We start from the raw sequence: 23810 nt of genomic DNA, 5'->3' as shown, positions 1-23810 counted from the left end.
CGATCCATTCTGCCCTTTCTTCAGATAAACAACTGGATGTGTTCTGTGGACCTCCAAGACACATAGTATCACATCAAGATGCACAGACATTTCCACTTCCAGCTGGGAGCCAGTCATTATCAGTTCAGAGTGCTCCACTTTGGGCTCACCACTGCCCTCAGGGTGTTCACCAAAGTGATGGCAGTAGTGGCGGCTCACCTGCAGCTGCAGGGGTTCCAGGTCTTCCCTACCTGGACAACAGGGATCTCCTTCTCAAGACCGCTCACCACCTCGGCATAACAACCTGTCTCAACAGGTCCCAAATGGTATCAGTTCAAGTTCTAGATTATATTGGGGCTCACTTAGATACTATCCAGAGCAAAGCATTACTAGCTGTAGACAGACTGTTATCCCTCCAACATCATGTCAATTGCATTATTCAAACACATTGTCCCACTGCGATTCAGTTCTTTGGGGAGTGGGGTGTATAACGGCCACAATTACCCTTATTACAATGGCTCACCTCCACATGAGGGTTATTCAATAGTCTCTGCCAGTTCAGTGGTCCTTGGTAAAACTGCCTTTGTCTCATCTGGTTCAGTTATCTCGAGCAAGCAGGGATTCACTTCTCTGGTGGTTTCAGTCTCCGGATCTCCTTCAGGACCATCCATTTATTCTTCCCACCCCAGTGACCATGGTGACCATGGATACCTCCCTGATTTGGGGGGCATTGCTTAGGAAGGACAGTCCAAGGCAAGTGGCCTTTCCTGGAGACCCATCTGCATATCAACGTCTTGGAGATGAGAGCAGTGCTTTTAGTGTTGCAAGCTCTACATGCCCATCTTCCCCAAGGAACATTTGCCATCCAGACAGACAATATGTCTGTAGTCTGATACATCAACAAACAGGGTGGAACCAGATCTTACCCCCTTTGTCACGAAGTCATGAGACTGTGGGAGTGGGAAATTTCCCCTGGCTGATTTCTGGTGACAATGCACATTCCGGGGAGGTCCAACATACTGGCAGACAGGCTCAGCAGATCTAGCCTGATGCCTTATGAGTGGTGTCTGAATCCATCAGCAGTGGAACAGATCTTTCTAAAGTGGAGTCAGCCTTAGGGCAATCGCTTTGCCTCTCCTTCCAATGCAAAGTGCAGGGAGTATTTCGCTCTGAACTCCCTTCTGGGGAGTCTACTGTATGCTTACCCTCCACTCCCTCTAATCTTGAAATTCATTCAGAAAGCTCAATGGCTGGGAAGCCTAGTGATCCTCATTGCCCCCTTCTGGCCTTGCCAGGCTTGGTTCCCTTCTCTGTGGTCTCATGCAATGTGTCCTCCTTGGCCACTAGATCTGGTCCTGGATCTGGCCACACATCCCTCAGGGATACCTCACACAGATTTAGTCAGCCTGAAGCTCATGGCTTGGCTCCTCCAGTTCTACTAGTAGTTAGGACTCCTGGACTGTCTTCTCCAGTCAGGAAGATTTTGGTTGCAGCTCACAAGTCTTCCACCAGGAAGGTCTATTCCAGTAAGTGGAAGCGTTTTTTCTTATGGGTTTCTCAACATGATTTGGACCCTTTTACTGCTTCAGCCCCCACCATTTGTGGAGGTTTTGGTGATATTTTCAATCATGGTGCTAGTTTTTCCACTGTAAAGGTGCAATTAGCAGCAATATCCAATTTTCACAGAAGAGAGAATTCAGCTTCTATGGCTTCTTCCAAACTTTGTAAAGCCTTTTTGAAAGGCACCTTTTCACTTTGGCCTCCAGTCAAGGACCCAACCTCCCCCTTCGGATCTTACTTTAGTTCTACAAGCTTTGGTTTCCACACCATTTTGAACCTGCAGCTACAGTTGAACTACAGTTCCTGTCTTGGAAAATGACTATTACCTCAGCCAAGAGAGTTTTGGAGATCCAGGCCTTATATGTCAAGCCCCCTTACATGGTGTTTTATAAAGATAGGGTTTCTCCAAGGACAAATCTCTCATTCCTTCCAAGCATGGCATCAGAATCTAACATTAACCAAGTCATCAATCTCTCTGTCTTCTTTCCCAATTTACAGAATAAGCTAGAGTATAAATTGCACTTACTTGATGTTCACTGACAGCTGTGTTTCTATTTCCATAGAACAAAATCCTTTTGTAAGTCTGATCAGCTTTCATTTCCTTTTCTAATCCTTTCTTAGGAAAACCAGTATTGAAGGTAACTATTGTTCATTGGATCCCTGAGTGCATTAGGTTGGCCTTTCAAACCAAAGGTTTATCCCCACTTGGACATGTCAGGGCACATTCTACCAGGGCTGTATCTACTTCTGCAGCTTTTTGGTCTATGGTTTCCCTAGATGACATTTCCTCGGCAGCTGCTTGGGTGTCATTCCATATGTTCATCTCTCATGACAAGTTGGATCTCCTTTCAATGGGCAGGGCATCCTTTGGCTCAGGCGTGCTGCAGAACATCCTTCCATGAGGGCCTCCCAGAGCTCTTTGGTAGCTGGGTACTTTGTCCCACAGTTTGATGACCAAATGAAAACAACAACTTCAAATAAAAAATTTCCTCACATACATTTTAAGGTTTAAAATACTGTCAACAGCATTTGCTGATCTCCCCGGGACAAAATTCAACCCCTTCGTAAACAATTTTGCGAAGGGGTTGAATTTTGTCCCGGGGAGATCAGCAAATGTTGGTGACAGTATTTTAAACCTTAAAATGTATATGAGGAAATTAAATTTAGGGGTACATTTTGGTAATACTATTTTTACTCAAAATGCCCACCAGTTGGATAGACCCAGCACTTTTATTCCACCTACCCACCCTCTTCTTGTGATTTATGAGGCACTTTGTGAAAATAAACTTAGGAAAATTATTTTGAATAATAATCACAGGGGTTATGTCAACAATTTGGATGAAAAAGAATGGATGTTACTTCAAGACATCATTAGTAACAACAATATCAGGCTTATGAAACCTGATAAGGGGGGAGGGCTGGTCATTATGAATTATTTGGATTACAATAGTAAAATGTTTGATCTATTGTATACTAATACTTATCGAAAAGTGTTAGACAATGAGATGAATCTAGCCTATAGGAACATTGATTTGACCATTGAGGAATTGTTACTTAATCGACAGATAAGTATTGACACACATAGGTTCTTAGAGTGCAAAACCCCCAGAACACCTACCATCTTTGGCATCCCGAAGATGCATAAATCTATCCAGAACCCCACTCTACATTTGATTGTGGATGTCAAGGCTTCAAAAACATATGGTTTGGCCAAATTTGTGGACCATCAATTGAAAGGCCTAGTGGAAAAGACGCCTTGGATTATTAAAAATTCATGGGATTTTTTAGGTAGAATTCATCCAGATATGTATGATGATGGCCTTATTATGGCCACCTTGGACATCAAGGATCTATTTTCAGTAATCCCACATGAGGAGGGGCTTGATTGGTTTTATGAATATCTTTGTAGGCATTCTAATTTAAGATTTGACACCAAACATGCCATTAGGACCTGTATGAAACTTGTTTTAGAAAATAACTTTTTAAGCTTCAATGGCCACCTCTTTAAGCAAACTTTAGAGGTGGCCATGGGAGCATGTTGTGCCCCTGTGTTTCCCAATGTGGTTTTGGCACACTGGAAGGCGGAATACATTATGAATTCATGCTACAAAGATAATTGGGTCCTATATGGTCATTATTTGGATGACATAGTCCTTTTATGGAAAGGGGATGAGGATAAATTATGTGAGTTTTTGAATACCTTAATAGTACCACTGATTTTTTAGAATTTACCCTGAATTCTGACATAGAGAGCTTAAATTTTTTAGATGTCACTATTATGAATGATTATATGAGAAAATCTTTTAGGGTGGCCACGGTGGTGCAGCGGTTAGCATTTCTGCCTCAGAGCAAGAGATTCTCCAGTTTGATTCTTGGCTGGGGTGCCTACTTTGTGGAGTCTACATGTCCTCCCTGTGGTCGTGTGGGTTTCCTCCAGGTGCTCCGGTTTCCTCCCACATCCCAAAGATATGCAGTAGGTGGATTGGGCACTCTAAATTGGCCCTAGGTGTGAGTGTATGCATGTGTGTGCCTTCTGTGGAAGGTTGGGTGCCGGGCTGGCATCTCGACACTGTAAAATTCCACTGCCAATCATGAGTAGACAGATGATCCGCTGTGGTGACCCCTAACCAGGGAAATCTGAAAGAAGAAGAAGATATGAGTAAATCTAAGCTGTACAGGAAACCTACATATTCAAATACATTTTTACCTTTTGAGAGCTGGCACCCGATTCATCAGAAAAAGTCCCTAGTTAAGGGACAATTTATCAGAATCGCTAGAATGGTGTCAGATGAAGGGGACGTCCAAACAGAATGTGATAAAATTATTGATATGTTTGAAAGAAGGGGTTACCCTATGAATTTTTTAAAAGAAATAGAAAATGAGGTTACTGTCAAAAGATGGAATGGATTAATAGTAAAAATTTTATTCAGTGCTTGTGGTATTGATGATGGAAAGGTTAGATATAAATTACATTCTAATAACAATAATTTTTCAAGATCATGCACCCTAACCTTTACCTTGGATTTTTATGAAATCAAACACACATTGGTTAATTTCTGGTCAATGATGTTATTGGACCAGGATGTCTCTAAAATTGTAGGGGATAAACCAGTGATTGTCTACAAAAAAGGTTATAACTTTAAAGCACTTTTGGAAAGATAGAAGAAAGAGAACAATACCGGTGGATGCCCTAAATGTGGTAGGTGTGGGCAGTGCCCATATGTTATGCAGGGTGAATATATATATATATATATATATATATATATATATATATATATATATATATATTTATTAAGAATTTGGATGAATCTACCTCAGTAAAAAACTTTTTTGTTTTTCGAAAAGGGTGGTATATATTGCTAAGTGCGGGTTATGCAACGTATTTTATGTGGGCAAAATGAAAGGGCCTTTAAGCAGAGAGTATATGAGCACTGCTATGATATTATATGCAAAAATAAAAACAATGCACTTTTTAATCATGTGGGCAAATATCCGATGCATTTGTTTAGGTTTTTTGCCATTGATCATGCAGACCTGGGACCTCGGGGTGGCCCAATGGATGATTACTTAAAATTATTAGAGTAGAAATGGCAAATTAAGTTGAATGCAGGCTCATATCCTGGTATTAATGAACGTATAAATATTATGCCCTTGTTGAAGCTAAGAGCTTTGTTTTATATTTAAAAAATATTTAAAAGTTTTTATTGTCATTTCATGGGATTATTACATCACTTTTTTGCATCATAGTATCTACCATTGTTTGTTATATATTTATATACATTTATATTTATCGGTGATATGTATGTGTGTTTACATTTTTATATTTAATTACAATATGTGAGTATACTTTTTCATATGTCTTGGCAATTTAAGTCAGGTATTATTTCCTTTAAATATGTGCATTAGTTGACAGGAAGTGATTTAATAGTAGGATATGATGTCAGGGTTTTTGCTTTTTGTGAGGGTATTTAAATCCTTTGAATTGTATTATGTGTATTCTGATGAAGTTGGTTATTCTGATGAAAGTGCTTAATCTGTAGACTATCGTGTTTTGAGTGTGGTTTTATTGCGAACCCAATAAACTCTTGCTACGAGTACCTGCTGAATGGTTGTCTGGATACCTTATATTTGTTCTTCTTGACCTAAGGACAGGTTGGGCACACACAAACCACAGCCACACAGGCTATCTGCATATTTTGATCTGTCATAACTAATCTGAGAAGGGACTAGGTCTAACACCTCCACATCAGACTTTATTATTGTAGACATTCTTCTGACAAATAAACCCAATAAGATTCATCAATTGAAAGTCCTGCCCAGCTTACTAAGTGATCATTGTCCCGCCAATTCTGTCTGGTCCTCTGGTCCTTCAAACATAAGAAACTCTCTTCCCAAATTATATAATCTAGATCTATCTCGGATAGCACTGCTGACATACTTTTGTTAGAACTCAACAAAATAAAGTGGAGCTCCTTCTGTAAATACACTGACCCTGTCTTAGCACACTCCCCATTGTACAGCTTGCTGACCCTACACAGGATAGGCTGTATCCCATAAAAAAGCTCAGAAAGCAGGAGTTACCCTAATCCCTGGCTCACTGACAATATTAGGGATCTAGTTAGACTTAGAGACAATGCTTGGTACGGCTGGTAAAATGAATTAATTAAGTTTGACAAGTGACTATGTACACTAAATTGAAACAAAACATATAGTTGCAGCTAAAACTGATCAAAGATGAGTACTACAAAACACCCCAAACAAAATTATTATGTCGTCCTATGAAAATTCTGGAAAATAATAGAAAATCTGGCTTCTTCCAGCATCTTCCTTAAAACAAATGACAGACATAAACTTCCCTCCCTCACAGAATCCCCCACTCATCAAATTCAGAAAAAGTAAACCCCCTGGTTCAACTAATCAACTGTTTACTAATTGTGCTACTCTAGCTCCTTGTACTATGTAATTTATTCCATTTCCCTCCATTTCAATTCAAAGTTACTCCACAGTCTGAAATTTAAAAATACCTGGAAAGCAGATTATTTATACAATGTTTCCCACATCTGCCATCCTAACAGCCTCACATTTGGAAGAAATGTACTTGCCAAGTCACTGACGCATCTGTTCCATGGAATGGTCCTCATAGCTTTGAGCATACAATAGTTCTACCTCTGGAGAGAAAAAAAACTTCTCTCATATCTACTAATGATTTAAAACCCATATCCTGTCTTTGCCTACTCTTAAAAATACTTGAAGTAATGTAAGCAAATAATACAAGCAAATACTGTGCTAAATTATTAAATAAGACATTCTCACTGATAGACAGCATTGCTTTCATCCTAACTACAGTACCTTCATTATTCATCTACAGCCTATATATACACAACCATGGAATAAGGCAAAATTACTGATGCTGTCTTTCTAGACTTAAATGCTTTTCATGCTGTAAATTATTATTTGCTACTGGATAAACTTGCTGAAACAAATTTATCCTCTGATGTTGTAGAATGGTTCAGTATTTATCTTTTTAAACCATTCTTCCTCCTAATAACTAATCTATCACAAGAACTTCCATTATCAGTTTACCACATGGCTCTGTTCTTGGTCCTTTCTCTTTTCTTGTATTTCCTGGCCTGTTATCTCCCAATATCAGCTACATACTCTATACAAATGATATAGTTCTTACCAGTCCTAAAAGCAGTCCTCATAACCTTACTAATGATGTACAACCATCAGAAATTTGCTTCAAAGCAATAAACTACCAAGCAATACTCTAAAAACATCAAAAGCTATATAATACTCCTACAAGTACTGTCATCAACCCATTCAGTATTTCTATTCCAATCAAAAAAAGTATATTGGCTTTCTATTTGACCAGTATTTCTCATTGCACAATCATATAGAGACACAAATACATGAAGCAGTCATAGAATGTAAAATATTGTACATTTTCAGTTTACAAAGCAAGTGGATCTATTTCCATCAACATTTTACTCCCAAGACTGCAATATGTGTTTTCTATTATTACACTCTGTTCCTCAGAAAATTCCAGTTTTCTGCATGACAGTGAAAGTAAAATACATAGATTTATACAGCTGCCTAATCATTCAGAATATAATTCTACTACAATATATAAAGGAAAATGGCTTCCAGTTGGTGTAGCCCTGCATTTAAATAGTCCTTTATTCAAACTTTTACATGAACGTTACAGCCCCCTACTATTCAACAGACTGAATATTAGATACCCCTCCTACACTCTTTGTAATGCAGATATCATTCAGCTACAAATACCACCCTTTAATCTTTCTGTGTGTTAAAGGTAGTTTTCCAAAATTGTCCCTACTATGTGGAATTCTATACTTGAATCTGTTAAGGCAGATTGACTCTAACTGTTCATGAAAACTCTAAAAGCAGATTGACTCTAACTGCTTGTGAAAACTCTACGTACCCGCATTATCAATGACATAAAATGAAACTTCATCAGAGACAATGGGTGAGCAGAGAAGAAGATTACTTTGTAATTTATCTTCCCATAATGCTTAATTCTCTTTACAGTCTGGGTGTTAAAGGAAAATACACTTAAGGCTGAAATTAAGTTGTACCAGAACACAATCCACACAAGGGTCCAAATGGTGGTTCCCAAAATGTATTGGTTCTTCCTGGTACCTCAGCTGCAAGCCCTCAAAGAGAAGGAAATGTGGATTGTATTCTGGTACAGCTTCATTTCAGCATTAAGTGTATTTTTCATAGTGTTGGTTTCTATTTGAGTTTTTCACAGTGTTAAAGGAAAATAATTTGGTCTATTCTTGAAAAACTTTAGAACTGACAGTATTAGAAAGCATATTTCTTGTGAGGATGGCTATGGTTGTTGCAATAGTAGTATTAAGAGCTTGGTGAGCTGCATGCTGCATGTAGCATACCGCCTGGTCAACAGGTTGTCTGGGCACCTTCTGAAGGTAGCCACTGCTGAGCTTGAAGGATGCTGATGGGGGATGGGAGGGGGTTAGGACCCACACCACAGAAGCAGTGTGATGCCACATTAGCACCCTCAACCTCCTCAGTGACTCCATGCATGGGTAAGTTTGAGCATGGGGGGAGGCTACAGCACGTCCTGTAAACCCAGTGAATGATGGAAGGATCTGGTGGCTGCTGAGAGTCAGCTTCAGGTTGGTTGGAGCACAACAAATAAAATGTGTAGTTCTTTTTCCATGTTTTATGCCATGTTATTTTGCACTTTTATATTGTTTATTTTAACCAAATTTATGAATCTTTTGACATGTGTATTTCTGTACCCACCATAAAACATTTCACATATATTTCTTGACTATATAGATGTTCTTCACAATAGTCACTGCTGAAGTAGCCTAAGCTATATGGGTTATATCCTGCAAGGTTATAACAGCTGTGCATTTCCAAATCTTCAGGGTACCTTCCACATTAACAAAACATTCATCATCTTGAGCATAGCTGACCAAAATAGCAGGTTTGGACACAAAGCCCATCACAGCTTTCCTGCCAACAAAGAGCATGCTCTTCTGACGCTTTCAAGGATTGACGGTGAACTTGCACTGTTCCTTTGCTGGGAAGACAAGTTCCCTTCAGGGGAAAAAAAAACTTCCTATTTAACTCATTACAGCCAAGTGATACCTCCAGGTGCCTCTGCAGTTAAATTCTATTGACGACTCTAGGCATCAAATATTGCTTGTTTATATTTGCATTAATAATTCCAAAAGCATTTTATATTCTAACTATTGAAAGATTTCATCTTAAAGCTTACATAATGGTAAACACAACACATTGATAGTTGACCTCTGCTAATGTGTAGGTAAGGAAATATTATTTTTTCTTCATATAGCATTCATTTATATTGTCATAATTTCATGTTTTTCTAAATAACTCAGCAACCAAGTAGCACAGACAGAACTGCTTAGCTTTATATAAAAGCTCTCAGCTAAGCGTACAAAATGCTGCCAACAGTATGTGTACAACTTGAGTGATTGCTAAGATATCAGAAGTTGTTTACAAAGTATTATAAATTTAATTGTTACTGTGTTTACTAGGACTTATAAAATGCAGTTTAAGACTTACAGTCTAAAAAATACTACCACTTAAAAAACAGTTTGTGCTGAGGAGCTTGACATTTATATTTTTTGGAATCCCTATGGTTACAGGGATATGAACATGTGTTTGAAATTTAAGGACATAATTTAACTCATCAAAAAGCTTAGGCTCTACCCATTGGAAGTTATTGTGCAAACTTTCAGAGCTCCATTTTTGGGAATGAGTTAAACAATTTTGTTTGATAAGACATTCCTGTTCAGGAAAGTTATTTTAAAGCTAGGAGTTTGTGTTTTAATGGACTGTCAAAAAACTGCATTGTACTTCTAAACAAGAGAGCTCTTTTTTCCTGTAAGTTTAACAACTATTTAAAGTATTTAAAACCCTTTTTCTGTAGAGAAATAGTGTTAATTTTACTTTTGGGGCCTGGCAAGTGTTTTAAGCGTTTGTCTGTGGAAAAAAATGACTTTTAAAGACTTCAGATTTTACCCACTTTTGCCGCTTGTTCCCTGGGAAAGAGGCACCATTTTCAGTCTGTCCATGGAAAAAAAAAAACAATCTACTTATAGTCTATTGTCCTGTCTGTTTCTGCTACAGCAGTCCTGTCACTGACTTCCTACTTTGTTTTTTTTCCACCTGTATATACTTCAATACTTATATTCTCTGCTTCTCTTTACTTTTTGCTATCTGGTGATCTCTGACTGCATTTATCTTCCTATATATGCTCGTAACTGTCTGTATTTTTTCTCTCTAATATATTGTAAATGCTCATTATGCTGTTTTTTTCTCTGATTTTCCTTATGACATATTTGTACTGTGTACATTTTAATTTGTTCACCTGTAACAATTGACATTATTTACTGTTAGTTCTTATATACTCTTGTTTCTCTTGTAACAATTGTCCATGTTATACACTGTTTATTTATTGTACTATTGGAGCTTTGCTCCTCAGGTCTCCACTGAAAAAGGGCTTCCGCCCAGTTGGACTAACCCGGTTAACAAATGTCAAATCAAATAAAATAAAAATAAAATAAACTGTCGGGTCCATGGTTAATCATTCTTCCAGCCACAAAAAGCAAAAGATGAAATAAACAACCTCTGCAATCACAGCAGGCTAGCAATTTGCCTCACCTGCAGGCGGGTGATGGTGCTGTGGCCATTAGTTGTATCTCAGACCACTCATCCTTTACCCTGGACCTCTCTGTTGTAGCACCTACCACCTCTACGGAACAGAGGGCAGCCACATTCTCTGCAGTTGTTGCATCTGCCTCAGTGGGAGAGAGAGAGAGAGACACTCTTGTTGATCCTGGGAGAAGGAACAGGGAAGGCTTCCCTGTTTGGTCTGAATGTTGTGCCCATCCCTAAGGAAGTTGCTGCTTCCATTTATAACACTGTTGACCCCATTTTCCTATTAAAAAGAAACAGAAAACTAAACCTGCATCAATTTCTCCTTTTACTTGATCTGGCTCAGGGTTTAATTCAGGCTATTGATCCTTCTTATAAAATAGCTTCTGGTAAAAGAAAGAGGGATGCCTCTTCTTCTGCAGAGACTTCAGATTCTGAATCTGGACAGTACGATGAAGGGATGCAGGGTTTTATTTTCAGATTTCTAATTCAGACTCAGAAGATAACTCAGCTTCTGATTCTCCCTGTGGGAATGTATCTTTCTCTGTGACTATTTCCTGAATGTCTAATGATTTCAGTGGGAGAACACTGAGGTTTTTCAGTCCCTCGGAAAATGCTATGAGCTGATACTGAAGGAATTTCCAGAACATTCACCTATTTCTCCAGTTCTGTCAGCTTTGGAGGATGCGTGCATTACTGCCTGCAATATTCCTGATAGTAAACCAGCTACCCCTAAAAAGGCAGATAGGATGTATGACATTCCTCTGTCTTTTAAGTTTTTATACACTTTTCCCAAGCCTGACCAAGCAGCTGTAGCTTTAGTTAATCTTACTGCTGCTAAACATTTAGTTAATTCTAATCCTACTCTTGCTGATTTGTTTACAGTATAGTATTGATTCAGACAATTTTATTTATTTTATTTAACATTTGTTGACCGGGAAAGTCTGACTAGGTTCCACAGATCCTGTTTTCAGCGGAGGCCCAGGGAGAATGTGGGAGGAAACCGGAGGAAACCCAAGCAAACACAGGGAGAGCATGCAAACTCCACACACAAGGCACCCCAGCCGAGAATCGAACTGGAGAACCTCTTGCTGTGAGGTGAGAGCATTAACCGCTGCACCACTGCGCTGCCCTACTATAATACTTCTTTAAGGGCTGTGGACACTGGTACTGTATTGAGCAGCTTTACCTGACTGCTTTCTTAGAACCCCCCCCCCCCCCCCCCCAGATGATGTGGAAAATGAGATTTTAAATTCTCCTTTGGACAGAGATTTCATTTTTAGGTCCTTTGCTGCAGGGGTGATTACAATATGATGAGAGCAGTAAGCTGACACATGGAATCTCTTAAGATTTCCAGCCGTCATTTTACAAATATTCTGGATTCTCTAACCTCTCATCTAATTTTGGCAAAGAAAAGTCTCAAAAAATGCAGATACAAACATTTAAGAAAAAATGGCAAGGGTGTTTCAAAAATAATTCAAGACCGCCCCCCCCCCTAAAAAACAAAGGACAGTCAAACAAGTCATTATGACTATTTAAGGGACGTTGCCCCCACACCCACCACCACCATCCTTCTACCATTGCAGTCCCTTTTCCCCTCCAGAAAATCTGAATCTCCACTTTTCATTTTGGCAACAGATAGCTTCAGACAAATGGGTTCTGAAGATCATCCATCAAGGTTACAGATGGTAATGGGGGAAAATTCCTCCTTTCCAAGGGGTAAGCTCTCATTTACCAACTCTTTTATTTCCACCTGTCCTTCAACACATGCTCTCCCAGGGAGTGATAGAACCTGTTCATCCTTTCCATGTGGGAAAAACATTTTTATTCAAGGATGTTTTAGTGCCAAAGGAAGAAAATGCTTGCAGACCAGTTCTGGATCTTTCTTTCTTTCTTTCTTTCTTTCTTTCTTTCTTTCTTTCTTTCTTTCTTTCTTTCTTTCTGTCTTTCTTTCTTTCTTTCTTTCTTTCTTTCTTTCTGTCTTTCTTTCTTTCCTAAACTTATTTGTGATAGTGCCAAAGTACAACATGCTATCAATTCGCAACCTGTTACCTCTTCTTTCTAATTCAAGTTTCCTGGTAACACTAAACTTAAAAGATGCTTATCGTCACATCCCTATTCGTCCATGAGTTTCTTAAGGTTCTGTGTGTCTGGATCACATTATAAGTTTTCTGCCTTACCCTTTGAACTATCCAGTGCAATAAGGGTGTTCACAAAGTATCTAGCTCCAGTTATATCTCATTGAAGGCTACAGGGTATTCAAATTTTTCCATGTTTAGATGACTTTCTTATCCTTACAGCTTCTTTTGTTAGGTGTAAAGAATCTCTCACTTGAGTGAGAGACCACCTACACAAGCTGGGATTCTAGGAGAACATTCAAAATTATTTTTTGACTTCTTCACACAGGATTGCATTCCTGGGTTGTCAGCTAGACACTTCAGTTCAAAGAGCTTTTCTGACACAGAAAAACATATATCTGTATCTATATTTGTTTCTAAGATTTTCCTTTTAGGCTGGGAATACCCCAGGATTTTGGGTCTCACAGCATCTATGATTCTTATGATACCCCTGACAAGGCTCCACACGAGAAAAATGCAATGATATCTGAAGTCCCCTTGGTCCAGGCACCAACATTGTTTGTCTTTTCAAATCCCAGTGCTGGATTTGTCTGACGAGAAATCACTTGATGGCGACAGCACATATACCGAATTCTGGGTCTCTCCTTCTCCCTCCTTCCAAAACAGTCACCACAGATGCCCCAGACTTTGCTTAGGGAGCAGTTTCAAGTGGAATGTGCAAAGTGTATGGGACACCAAGGACAGACACAAAGACATAAATATAAAAGAGACACTTGCCCTGATCAAGGCACTCAATTATCTGAATCATCTTTGGTCCTTGGGAACTCTTCAAGTTGTTACAGGCAACACCACAGTCATGTGGTACATAAACATGCCAGGGAGAAACAGGTCATACCCCTTTTGCAGACTAGCCTTGTTAACTTGGGATATAGTTTCACAGAACAATCTCACTCTACAGGCATCCTACATTCTGTCAATGCAAAACTGTGTGGCAGACAAGCTGAGCAGGACAAGGGCAGAACCATGCAAATGGAAAGTAGATAAGTGGGGGTTCTTCCAAGATTAGATCCATCTGTGGGAAGTTCCTCAAGTAGGCCTATTTCCCTCCTCTATAAACAATCCTCTGGCAAGATTCTTCTCCAGGACTCCATGCAAGAAGGCCAAGAGGACGGATGCCCTTTTTTCTTTTTCTTAGACATGAAAGTTCTTGGATACTTTTCCACTCTTTCCATTGATATCTAGGGTACTTCTGAAGATTCATAAGGAATCCTCTAAGAACATTGACGTGACTCCCTTCTGCCCTAGGGAACAGTGTTTCTCCCTTCTTTTGAAAATGGCCAGGAGTAATTACTACAAGCTTCTTCACAGAGACAAGATCAGGGGTGTTTGATTCCCCCAGACTCGATCAACTTCAATTGGCGGCCTGCATGAGAGGGTCTTAATTCCCTTTAGGAATATGTTTATTGAAGATAGGCAGCAGGTACTAATGGAGTCAAGTAGGTCTGCTACCAGAAGATGTTGTATTAGGCAATGAAAAAGGTTTTGTAGTTGGTACCAGCAACATAACCAGCACCCATTTAAGACTTGTTGTTTTCTGTTTTTACAATATTTGTATGAATTACTATCCTAAGGTCTTCCTTATTCCTCCATCAATGTTGATTCATCATCCAGTTCAGCATATCTACCCATGGATCCTCCTCTTTCAATGCATTCTCATGTTAAAATGCTTTTGAAAGGGGTTTTGCATAAAATGCCTTCTAGAAAACTGGTACACCCTCCTTGGGATCTTAATTATGTGCTAGAGAAACTAATGCTTGCTTCATTTGAACAAGCTAACCTAGTTCACCTGAGGTTCTTAACATAGAAGATAGTTTTACTGATTACTCTAACCCCTGCGAGAAGAGTATCTGAGTTGGAAGCTCCAAAGGTGAGTCATGCCACCTCATTTTCCACAAGGTCAGGGTTTTTTTGAGAATTAATCCTTCTTTATGCTTACAGTGATATCCAATTTTAATTTAAGCAAACCTATCCACTTCCCAATTTTTTTTCCTGAACCTAAAAATGAGGGAGAAAGGATACTCCATACCTTGGATGTCCACAGACAACTCCAGTACTATCAGGAATTAAATCTTTCAGATCTTCAGATTAATTGTTCATTTTTATGAAGATAAGAAGAAGGGACAATCTGTGTAAAAACAGACTATTTCCAAATAGTTGTATAAGACTGTTACATTTTATTAAACTCACAACAACAAAATTGTTCCAGGCAGGATCAAGGCTCATTGTACCAATAACTTGCCTTCATTTATGGGTTTTTGCAAAGAGTGGATTTTAGAAATATTCTAGAAGCAGCACTTGGTTCTGTGTACATATTTTTGCAAGGCGCTATAAGCTTGAGTCCTTCTCTGAGTTTAGGACCATTTTATATGCGGTATGTGTCCAGTGTAATAGTGGTGTTACAGAAAGTGTTTTTCTAAGGTAAGGTGTAGGGCTATCTTTAGGGCAGGATCAAGGTTAAGTTTAGCACAGTGGCTTAGCTGGGGGGAGGGGCGGTCCATCCCAGGTGGCACTTTTGGGACTGCATTTACTTTAATAGTTTAATTTTAAGGACATTCTTCTTTAAGAATGGTCCAGTAGCATCACGTCTGTGCATGCATTGTTGTGCTGCCAATGAGGTGTGTGTGTGTGTTTGCATTGCCAGCAAGGTGTGTGCATGCATTGTTGCACTGCCAATGAGGTGTGTGTGTGTGTGTGTGTGTGTGTGTGTGTGTGTGTGTGTGTGTGTGTGTGTGTGTGTGTGTGTGTGTGTGCATTGTTGCACCACCAATGAGGGATGTTTGTGCATGCACTGTTGCACTGAGAATGAGGCATGTGTGTGTGTGTGCATTGTTGCACTGCCAACAAGGTGTGCGTGTGCGTGCATTGTTCAACAGCCAATGAGGTGTGTGTGTGCATTGTTGCACAGCTGACGAGGTGTGTGTGTGTGCATTGTTGCACTGTCAATGAGGTGTGTGTGTGTGTGTGTGTGTGTGTGTGTGTGTGTGTGTGTGTGTGTGTGTGTGTGTGCATGTAAAATGCCTCAGTTAGGTATACCTGGTGGTTAGTGTTACTCAGGCTCAAACCCTGTAACTTAGGTACAAGGAACAAGAGCCTGAGTTCACTACCCATGCCACCACTTGTGATTCAAGGAGATGAGTCCATAGTTCTCAACTATTCAGATTTTTACAGAATGTCTGGAATATTTGGCTCATACTTTTGGTCTGTTCCTCTTAAAATTTGTGGTTTTCTGGCAAATCACTGAGAATTGAGTTCACTAAATAATGATAGCCATTTAAGTTTCACTCTTCCTATTTTCAGAAAACACATGGTAACACAAACCAGTTTATTTTAGCAACTTTCTAAGATTATACAAGCAATGTTTAAAATGTGTCCCTAGTTTGGGGCCTTTGTCCTCCTCCCAATAAATGTTGACTTTTTCTAGATTTATTGTGCTACAAAGTTGAGAGATATAGTTGAGTGTCAAGTGGATTTTATAAAGAGCTGAGAGCTTGCGGGGAAGAGAAGTTTAGTGCTGCGTATGCCAAGTCTGTTTGCATTGTTAGTAGTACAACAGGTAGTATACTTGCTTTTGATGCAGAAGGCTGTGTGTTCTACTTTCACAGTATGTAGATGGATTGCTGATACTGTACTAAAGGGGGGTGGATGCTGCAGTCCTGAGACTGTCCTCCTTTGGAGGAGATATCTAGTAGCTATCAACCTGTTATTAATTTGCCATCCATTCCCCATTGCAATATGACTAGCTTATCATTTTTTAATGTAACATAGGCAATTTATTCTTCAAGGGCAACAGGCACATTATTTATACTTGAAACAATGAAGCATAAAGTTGTTTGCTAGCAGCAACCTCTTTAGTTACAGATCTCTTTAATGTGGAATTATTTGGATGACTTTTACTTCTGCAAAGATTGTGCATATTTACTGATATTGGCTGACTGTAATGACAAGAGTTTGAGTAGATGTTTATGATGGAAATGTTCTGAATTGGGCAGTTCCTACATTTTGTTTCACTGCTTACTGGGAAAATGTTCAAAACAATAAATTTAAAACATGCTCTAATAATTGTGCTGTGTTATACAAGGAATATAATTTAATACAAACAGGAAGGTGAATCAAAGAACAAATGCATGTTTTCATGGTCCTAAATATGTGTGCAAAGGGCCTATGATTTGAAAACTACCCAAAGGTAAACTTTATCCACCACTGGCCAGATGCATTTTCTTTAAAGCGGAATCTGTTTTCATTGTAGGCTGTATTCCTTTGTTTAGCAGATGTCTATCAGTTTTTGTGCTATAAAATGTAATCATTGTAGAAGTAAGGCATAAAGCAATATGCACATTACAGTGTTTATGTTAAATGGTGAGAAATAGCCAAGTAATGGGGCACTAGAATGACTGCAGGGAGAGGGCCCCATTTGGCCATGATTTTGTGAAGGAGGAGAGGTGGCAAACTCAAAGACAACCTCAGGTGGCACAAACTCTAGCCACGCCACTAGTTTAACACAAACTGTAGATTTTTGGTGGGCTGATTTTTGAAATGCCAGCATTGTCACTCTGTTTCAGTGCTTGTACAGTTCAATAAATCAGCATGTAGCCACTCACATGCACACATGCAGACACATATAAACATGCATGTATCTATCTATCAGTATATGGGTTGATTAACATAATTTAGTTGAAATCTATAAATGCCAAACAACAGATGTTTGCACCTAACAGAGAGAAGCACAAAACACTGACATTGAAAAAAAACAGAAAGCAGCTTTATTTTACAGTCTGGTTTTTGTGATGGCCACATTATGAGAAGGTCATGATGAAGCTTTTAACATTTGTACATGGTAGCCCGGCTTGCTTCTTTTTTCAAATTTAGAAGACATGTTGAAATTTTTACTGGTAAGATAGTCTAGCAAATAAACTTTACAACTGGTTATAAAAAATTCTGATACAAATTGAAAATCCATAGGTCTACATTCTGATATGTAAATGGAATAGATCTACCACATAATTGCCCTCGGTTCCCCCAATAAGGATTACCATTTTTCAAACTGTAGGAAACAATTTTTTTTCACTTTGTCCCTTTATATGGGCACAGCCAAAATCAAAATCACCCTCTACAGAATGGCAATTGGGTTTGTTTTTAATAGCCAAAATGACATTACAATTAGCATCCATGACATTGAACATCATGCTACTTTTCCTATCATCCTCCAACAACTAACATACATGTCAAGACACAGTACTACTCTCTCAGATCACAAATCCAAGGTACACTGATGAGATTGACATTTGGTATGGTTTATGAGAGAAACCCTTAAACTACAGCTTCACTTGCCACATGAAACTGGCTTCTTTCTTAGGTCCTGAAATAAATTAAAGTATAATTAATTCAAAATTAAGTTTGTAAACCACTTGTAAATATAAAAGGAATGCATTTGTTTTAAGAATAATGGCTAGTCACCTATTTGGCTACCTTGTAGGTATTCAGTAATTATGACACAAGATTTATTGTTAGGGCTAACTCAGTTCTGATTAAACTAATTATTGGTACTGACTAGGCTTACTTAATCTCCTTTCTTATCATGTCACTGTAATATGTATTGCTTTATTAGTGATGTTTATTTTGCCACCAGTGTTATGAGTAGATAAGTCTGATTAAATTGGTTATCTGCATTATATAGCATTACTTAGCCTCTTTTCTTAATACAGCTGATTAGTAGGTGTTTACTGCTTTCATTTCTCTTCAGTTGTATATCGTGTTGTTGCAATGATTAGGTACTTAATGTTTCTCTATATTGTTGACATGTTGCAAAGTTCTCAATGTTTCATTATGGTCCTGTAATCAGTAATATCTCTAGTAGTAGTATATTTACATTTGCATGTCTTTTAATAACTATAATAATTATGTTTTATATTCTCTACATTCATATATACTAAACTATCCTTGTTCATTGATCTAGGTAAACTTGTACATTTTCATCCACAATCTGTTTTACATGACATATTATATAATTTTGTCAGCCTTGTAGCTCAGGTTGAGGCTGAAAAGAGACTTTGAACCAGCCCACATAACCAATAAACAAAAAAGTTACATTTGGTGTATCAGTAGGACAGAGTCTAGGAACTGTCAACCTAAGTAAAAAATAACATCTGGTAGAGCAATTCCTTTTCAAATTCTAAGTATCGGAGTCAGACATAGAAAAGAACAAGTGACTAATTATTTTCTACCTTTGTATGCTTTTTCTTAATTAATTGATATTTTAGGTTATGCTTTGTAGTGCTGTTTTTCTCTAGTCTTTCATTCTATGGTTGTATATATAGAGAGAGCGTAATGCATTAATGTAGGTGTTTACTATAGAACAATGGTATTTTTCATTATCTCTAAATCCCATTTCTCCTTACACACTACGGCATCTTTATTATATACACTTTCATCAGTGTGGGTTGCTTCTGCTAGCACCTCTATACAGAACTATGCAGTGCTCTAGTCAATAACATTGAAAAGCTTAAGAAGCAAATGAAAAAAATCAAGGAAATAATTTTGAAGTTTCAAGTAAATTTAACTTTTTTTTTCATTCCACAGGGAGATCTGGAAGTAATACGCTTTTTACTACAAAGAATACCTATGAGAATTCAAACTTTACACCAGTATTCACAGAAGAATTGGCAACTTTAAATGCATCATGGTATAATATGGTGCAAAATCAGTGTGGAGACAGTCCTCCATGCATTTTTGATGCATTCGTGACAAAAAATATAAACATCGGACTGCAGACCAGAACTATGGAATTTGTTTTCCAGCAAGCCAATTCAACACTCAGTAAGTAAAGTAATAAAAATATTCATTTTGAATTGTGCAGGCTCTTTTTATGCAAAGTGTATCTACAACTAATAATTTATTTCTACCACTGTTTTTACATTTCATTATTTAGTTTTGAATTCATGGCTGAAATGGCTAAAAGAAAGAGTAAAACGATCTTTGCAAAATGAAACATATATATATGACAGACCCATCCATTTCTTAATAACCATACTATGGTTTTAATCAATTTTGATCAGTGGCACATGTGAACTGCCTTAAGTTAATGTATTGCAAGGACCGAATACCCTGTTGATACTGTATCTTATTTAAAAAAAAAAAAAAGCAAAACAAAAAGGGATCTTTTTCTGCATATGTAACAGACATGCAAAGCAAAACAAAAAGGGATTTTTTTCTGCATATGTAACAGACATGCATTATTACAGATTCATTTCCCGGATGTATGATTAAATATGAGATGCAGACACCTCTAAATCCTACAACAAACACATGCAGTGCATATCTTTGATTTTAAATTTGACCGGAAGATGACAGCAATAACATTCATGCTGTTTTCTGATTTTTTTTTTTGATAAGTTTCAGTTTCCAATTTTAACAATTGCAACATTAGCAAGGTTAGATTTGTCAAAATAGGAAAAGATTGACAACTCTGGAACAGTCAACACTCTACTCCCATATATTCAGCATCATCCTGTATATTAAGAAGGCCAGTTTTTTGCAGCCTTTCCGGAATGTCTGGAGAACCCTGTCATAGAAAAATAAGTTAAATAAAGCTCATAACAAAGTTCAACATGATACCGAAATGACAGAACTATTTTTATACATAACTGCTGCCTGTACAAGGTGCTAAGTTGAATGTGGGCTTTTTCTTTAGTAACTTTCACCTCTGTAAAATCTTAGAATGTATAAATGTAACTACTTTCCTGGTAAACAAAGACAAATAAATAAGTTGGGGTCATGTAAATGCCTTATTGGAATCTAAGACAAATAATACCACTCAAAGAAGTGGAATCAGTTTAAACACATTAAAGTACCCAGAAGATGGGGGGGCACTGAACTATGTTGCAGTGCTTATATTATTCTGCAGTAAGGCTCATGATGAGAAGAATCGTCAGTGATTTTAGTAAGATGGAGACCCTGCATCTCCTTAGTGTAAGTACAGGCAGCAGGAGACTAAGGTAGTGAGCTTTCATCAAGGTTATCTGTGGACTGGAGGATAATGGAAGGAGTATGCATCGTCATGTCTTCAATAGGGAAATCGTCAGGTTAGAAGACAATGGCTGATTTACTTGCACCCATTTTATAGAAGAAATTATAATCACAGCTGTATTTTATGTCAGACATTGACAGCCTGATCTCCTGCTAGTGTTCTAAAACTGCAATCTAAATAAGTGTTTGTAGCTAGTGAGCAGTAAGCGTTGTAAGCTGAAGTGGAATCAATTTAAAATTTAAAGTTGAAGTATTCCGTAAGCTAAAATAAAGAAAATGCATTCTTTTATTCTGAGGTATGTTTTCTTTCTTACCAAATGAATAATTTGTCAAGTAATTCAGAATAGTGTCATATTAGTAAGGAAAAATACTATATTTCAAAATTAAACACCTAACTGAGTCGACTGATGTCTGTGTTTTCAATAAAGCTCTACTTCCTTTTTAGTTCTCACTCATATACAACTGCTGTAATGACTGATTGTTGTTTTTCTGTTCTTCCTGATTTTTAATGGAGATCTAACATAGTGATAATTATGTTACAGGATGAGGAATGTGTAGATCTTGGTGCATGAGTGTGTATGCTCTAGCTTTAAGAAGCACGTGCGGCTGTACATGCACGTGCAAATACCTAGTGCCATTTTGAAGAAGCAGCCAGAGAGAAAGCATGCATAACCATAGTTGTTGATTTGTATACAAGTTATTTAAGTTAAACTGAGTAAGTCTCTACAGTGATATGTTTGTATAAAATAAAGCTGCTTGAAGAGAACCCACAAAAACTCTTTTATCATGTCCTAGACACGGAAGCGATAGAACATATCTTTTGTTTCTTCTCCAGTAGCTGACCATCAAGTCCCTCTTTGCTAGCTCAATTGCTCCATCTGTATATCCCTGTTTTCCCTTAAATGGGTTGGTCTCTCCTTAAGGAGAAGTCCAGCCCAAAGGATACCCACCTGCTTGTGAAGGTTCCAAAGGCTGCATCCCCACCAAGTAAGCAGATGAGATATCATCCATCCAATGAGGGACTTTTCTGAAATAGCTGCTAGGCATAAGGCTTAAACAACATTGTTAATGCATGGAATAACAAACCTAAATGAAAAAGTTTATTTGGTAGAGTGTACTTATGTATGATTTTAAATATAGAAATTTATCTTTAGTTTACTCTCTGATTTTCTAGATTCTTATCCTCCAACAATAATGGGTGATGACATTATCCAGGCAAACATTTTTGAACCAGTAAAAAAGAAGTACAATGCATCTGGAAACCATGTGTACTTTACGACTTTTACATCATCTGATCTTAACATTACAGGTAATAACTTGATTTCACTACTGGTTTTTTGAAGAAGGATATTAATGCTTGAGGAATATCATTTTAAGAAACTTAACAGTAAAAGCTGGATCCTAACAGAATCACATGTATTTCTAAATATGCACCTTCAAAATACTGTATGATATTTTTTCCTATTTATTTACTTCACCCATTCATTTGTACTTTTAGGAGCTGTTTGTTAATGATAATACCCACCTTATCTTCCTATGTTTTGGTAGTAAGCTCACATAAATCTTTGTGGTTTAAAAAGGTTTAACATATTGTGTACATATACAGATCTCTTTTGTTAGAAATTTTGATCTGCCCCAGTCATATTCTTCATATCTCTAAGTAGAAATCACCAGACATCAAAAAAAATGGATTAATGCATTGCTGATCATGAAAAGTACTGTATACTGCAAAAGAAAAATGGTCTATTGTTATTTTTATTATTATTATTATTATTATTATTATTATTATTATTATTTTCATTGAATAGTTTGTGTTACTTTCTGGTTCTTTGATAGACTTTTGAAATTGGATAACTAAAAGTAAAGCATACACACTTATTATAAACTTATTATATTAAAGAAGAGGCAACAGTCTGAAACACAGGTGCAGAAATGTTGAAAAATATAAGTTCTTGTGTCTTTCAGCTTTTCCCGGTTAGGGGTCGCCACAGTGGAACTCCGGTCCGCTAATGATTGGCAATAGATTTTTACGTGCTGGCTTGCCGGGCCTAACGCACAACCTTCAATGAAGGAACGCCCATTCAAAAATGTATAACTTTAGGAAGAGGTTTAATTCTAACAGCAAACTTCAGGGTATGTTTCAATATTACTTTTGGGACAGTCCTTAAAGCTGAATTTTCAACAATGTTTTCACTGCTTGTCAAATGTGCGACTATATATTGGCTAGAAACTGCAGTTTTAAACCATTTTCTATCAATAAAATGAAGGTTAACAAAATGTAGAAATAAGCATTCTAGTTATTTGTGGTTTATTTATTTATATATGATTTGATAACTGGATTATCTTACTTTGCATAGCCCATTTGCAGCAGAAGTCCAGGGAGGTAGTCTCCAAAAGCAAAACAACCAATACATAAGCAAGCAGAAATGGCAGTAAAAAGAAAGATAGATAAAAAGTTAAACCATGAAAAGATTAACACATGTATCATCTGCATCTAGCTCCTGTATTAGAAAAGTTTGAAATAAAGAACATGGGAACAGCTTACAACAATTGATAGGGTACCTGTTGCATGTTTAAGGACCATAAATGTACTCCTTGGAAATGCAAAAACGGAAATATGATGACTGAAATTTTTATTAAGTCCAAAACTAATGCATCTTTGAGAATACCTTCTCCAAGAAACAGAGATATCGGATGTAGTATACATAAGTGGGGGGAATGGGGATGTAGCTTCTACACCTTACCCCTACCAAAAACACTTTTAATGTTTAATAATAAATTTCATCCGTCACCATTATATAAAGTCTCACACTTCATTTTTCAGATTTTTGAGAGTCACAATATCATGTCTCTTCTGAAAGGTTACCCCAATATATACTATTTATCTGGGCAAATTGTACAGCTTTTAGCAGACATATATACACATTTATG

At 37.6% G+C, this 23810-nt stretch overlaps 1 protein-coding gene across 1 annotated transcript in view; it reads left to right on the top strand.

Annotated features, from left to right (window-relative positions):
- LOC122801236 (mucin-4-like) overlaps positions 1-23810 on the top strand; it is an 81721-nt gene that overhangs the window by 10337 nt on the left and 47574 nt on the right. Inside the window, exons 2-3 of the mRNA XM_044070788.1 lie at positions 19434-19670; positions 22054-22188. Of these exons, the coding sequence (XP_043926723.1) occupies positions 19434-19670; positions 22054-22188 (372 nt within the window). The remainder of the gene's footprint in view (positions 1-19433; positions 19671-22053; positions 22189-23810) is intronic.

The sequence above is a fragment of the Protopterus annectens genome, chromosome 4.part1 (assembly GCF_019279795.1).
Source record: "Protopterus annectens isolate FY-2018-M chromosome 4.part1, PAN1.0, whole genome shotgun sequence".
Classification (NCBI taxonomy): Eukaryota; Metazoa; Chordata; order Ceratodontiformes; family Protopteridae; genus Protopterus; species Protopterus annectens.
Note: the sequence above shows the minus strand (reverse complement) of the source record. Positions and strands in the feature narration are given on the sequence as shown.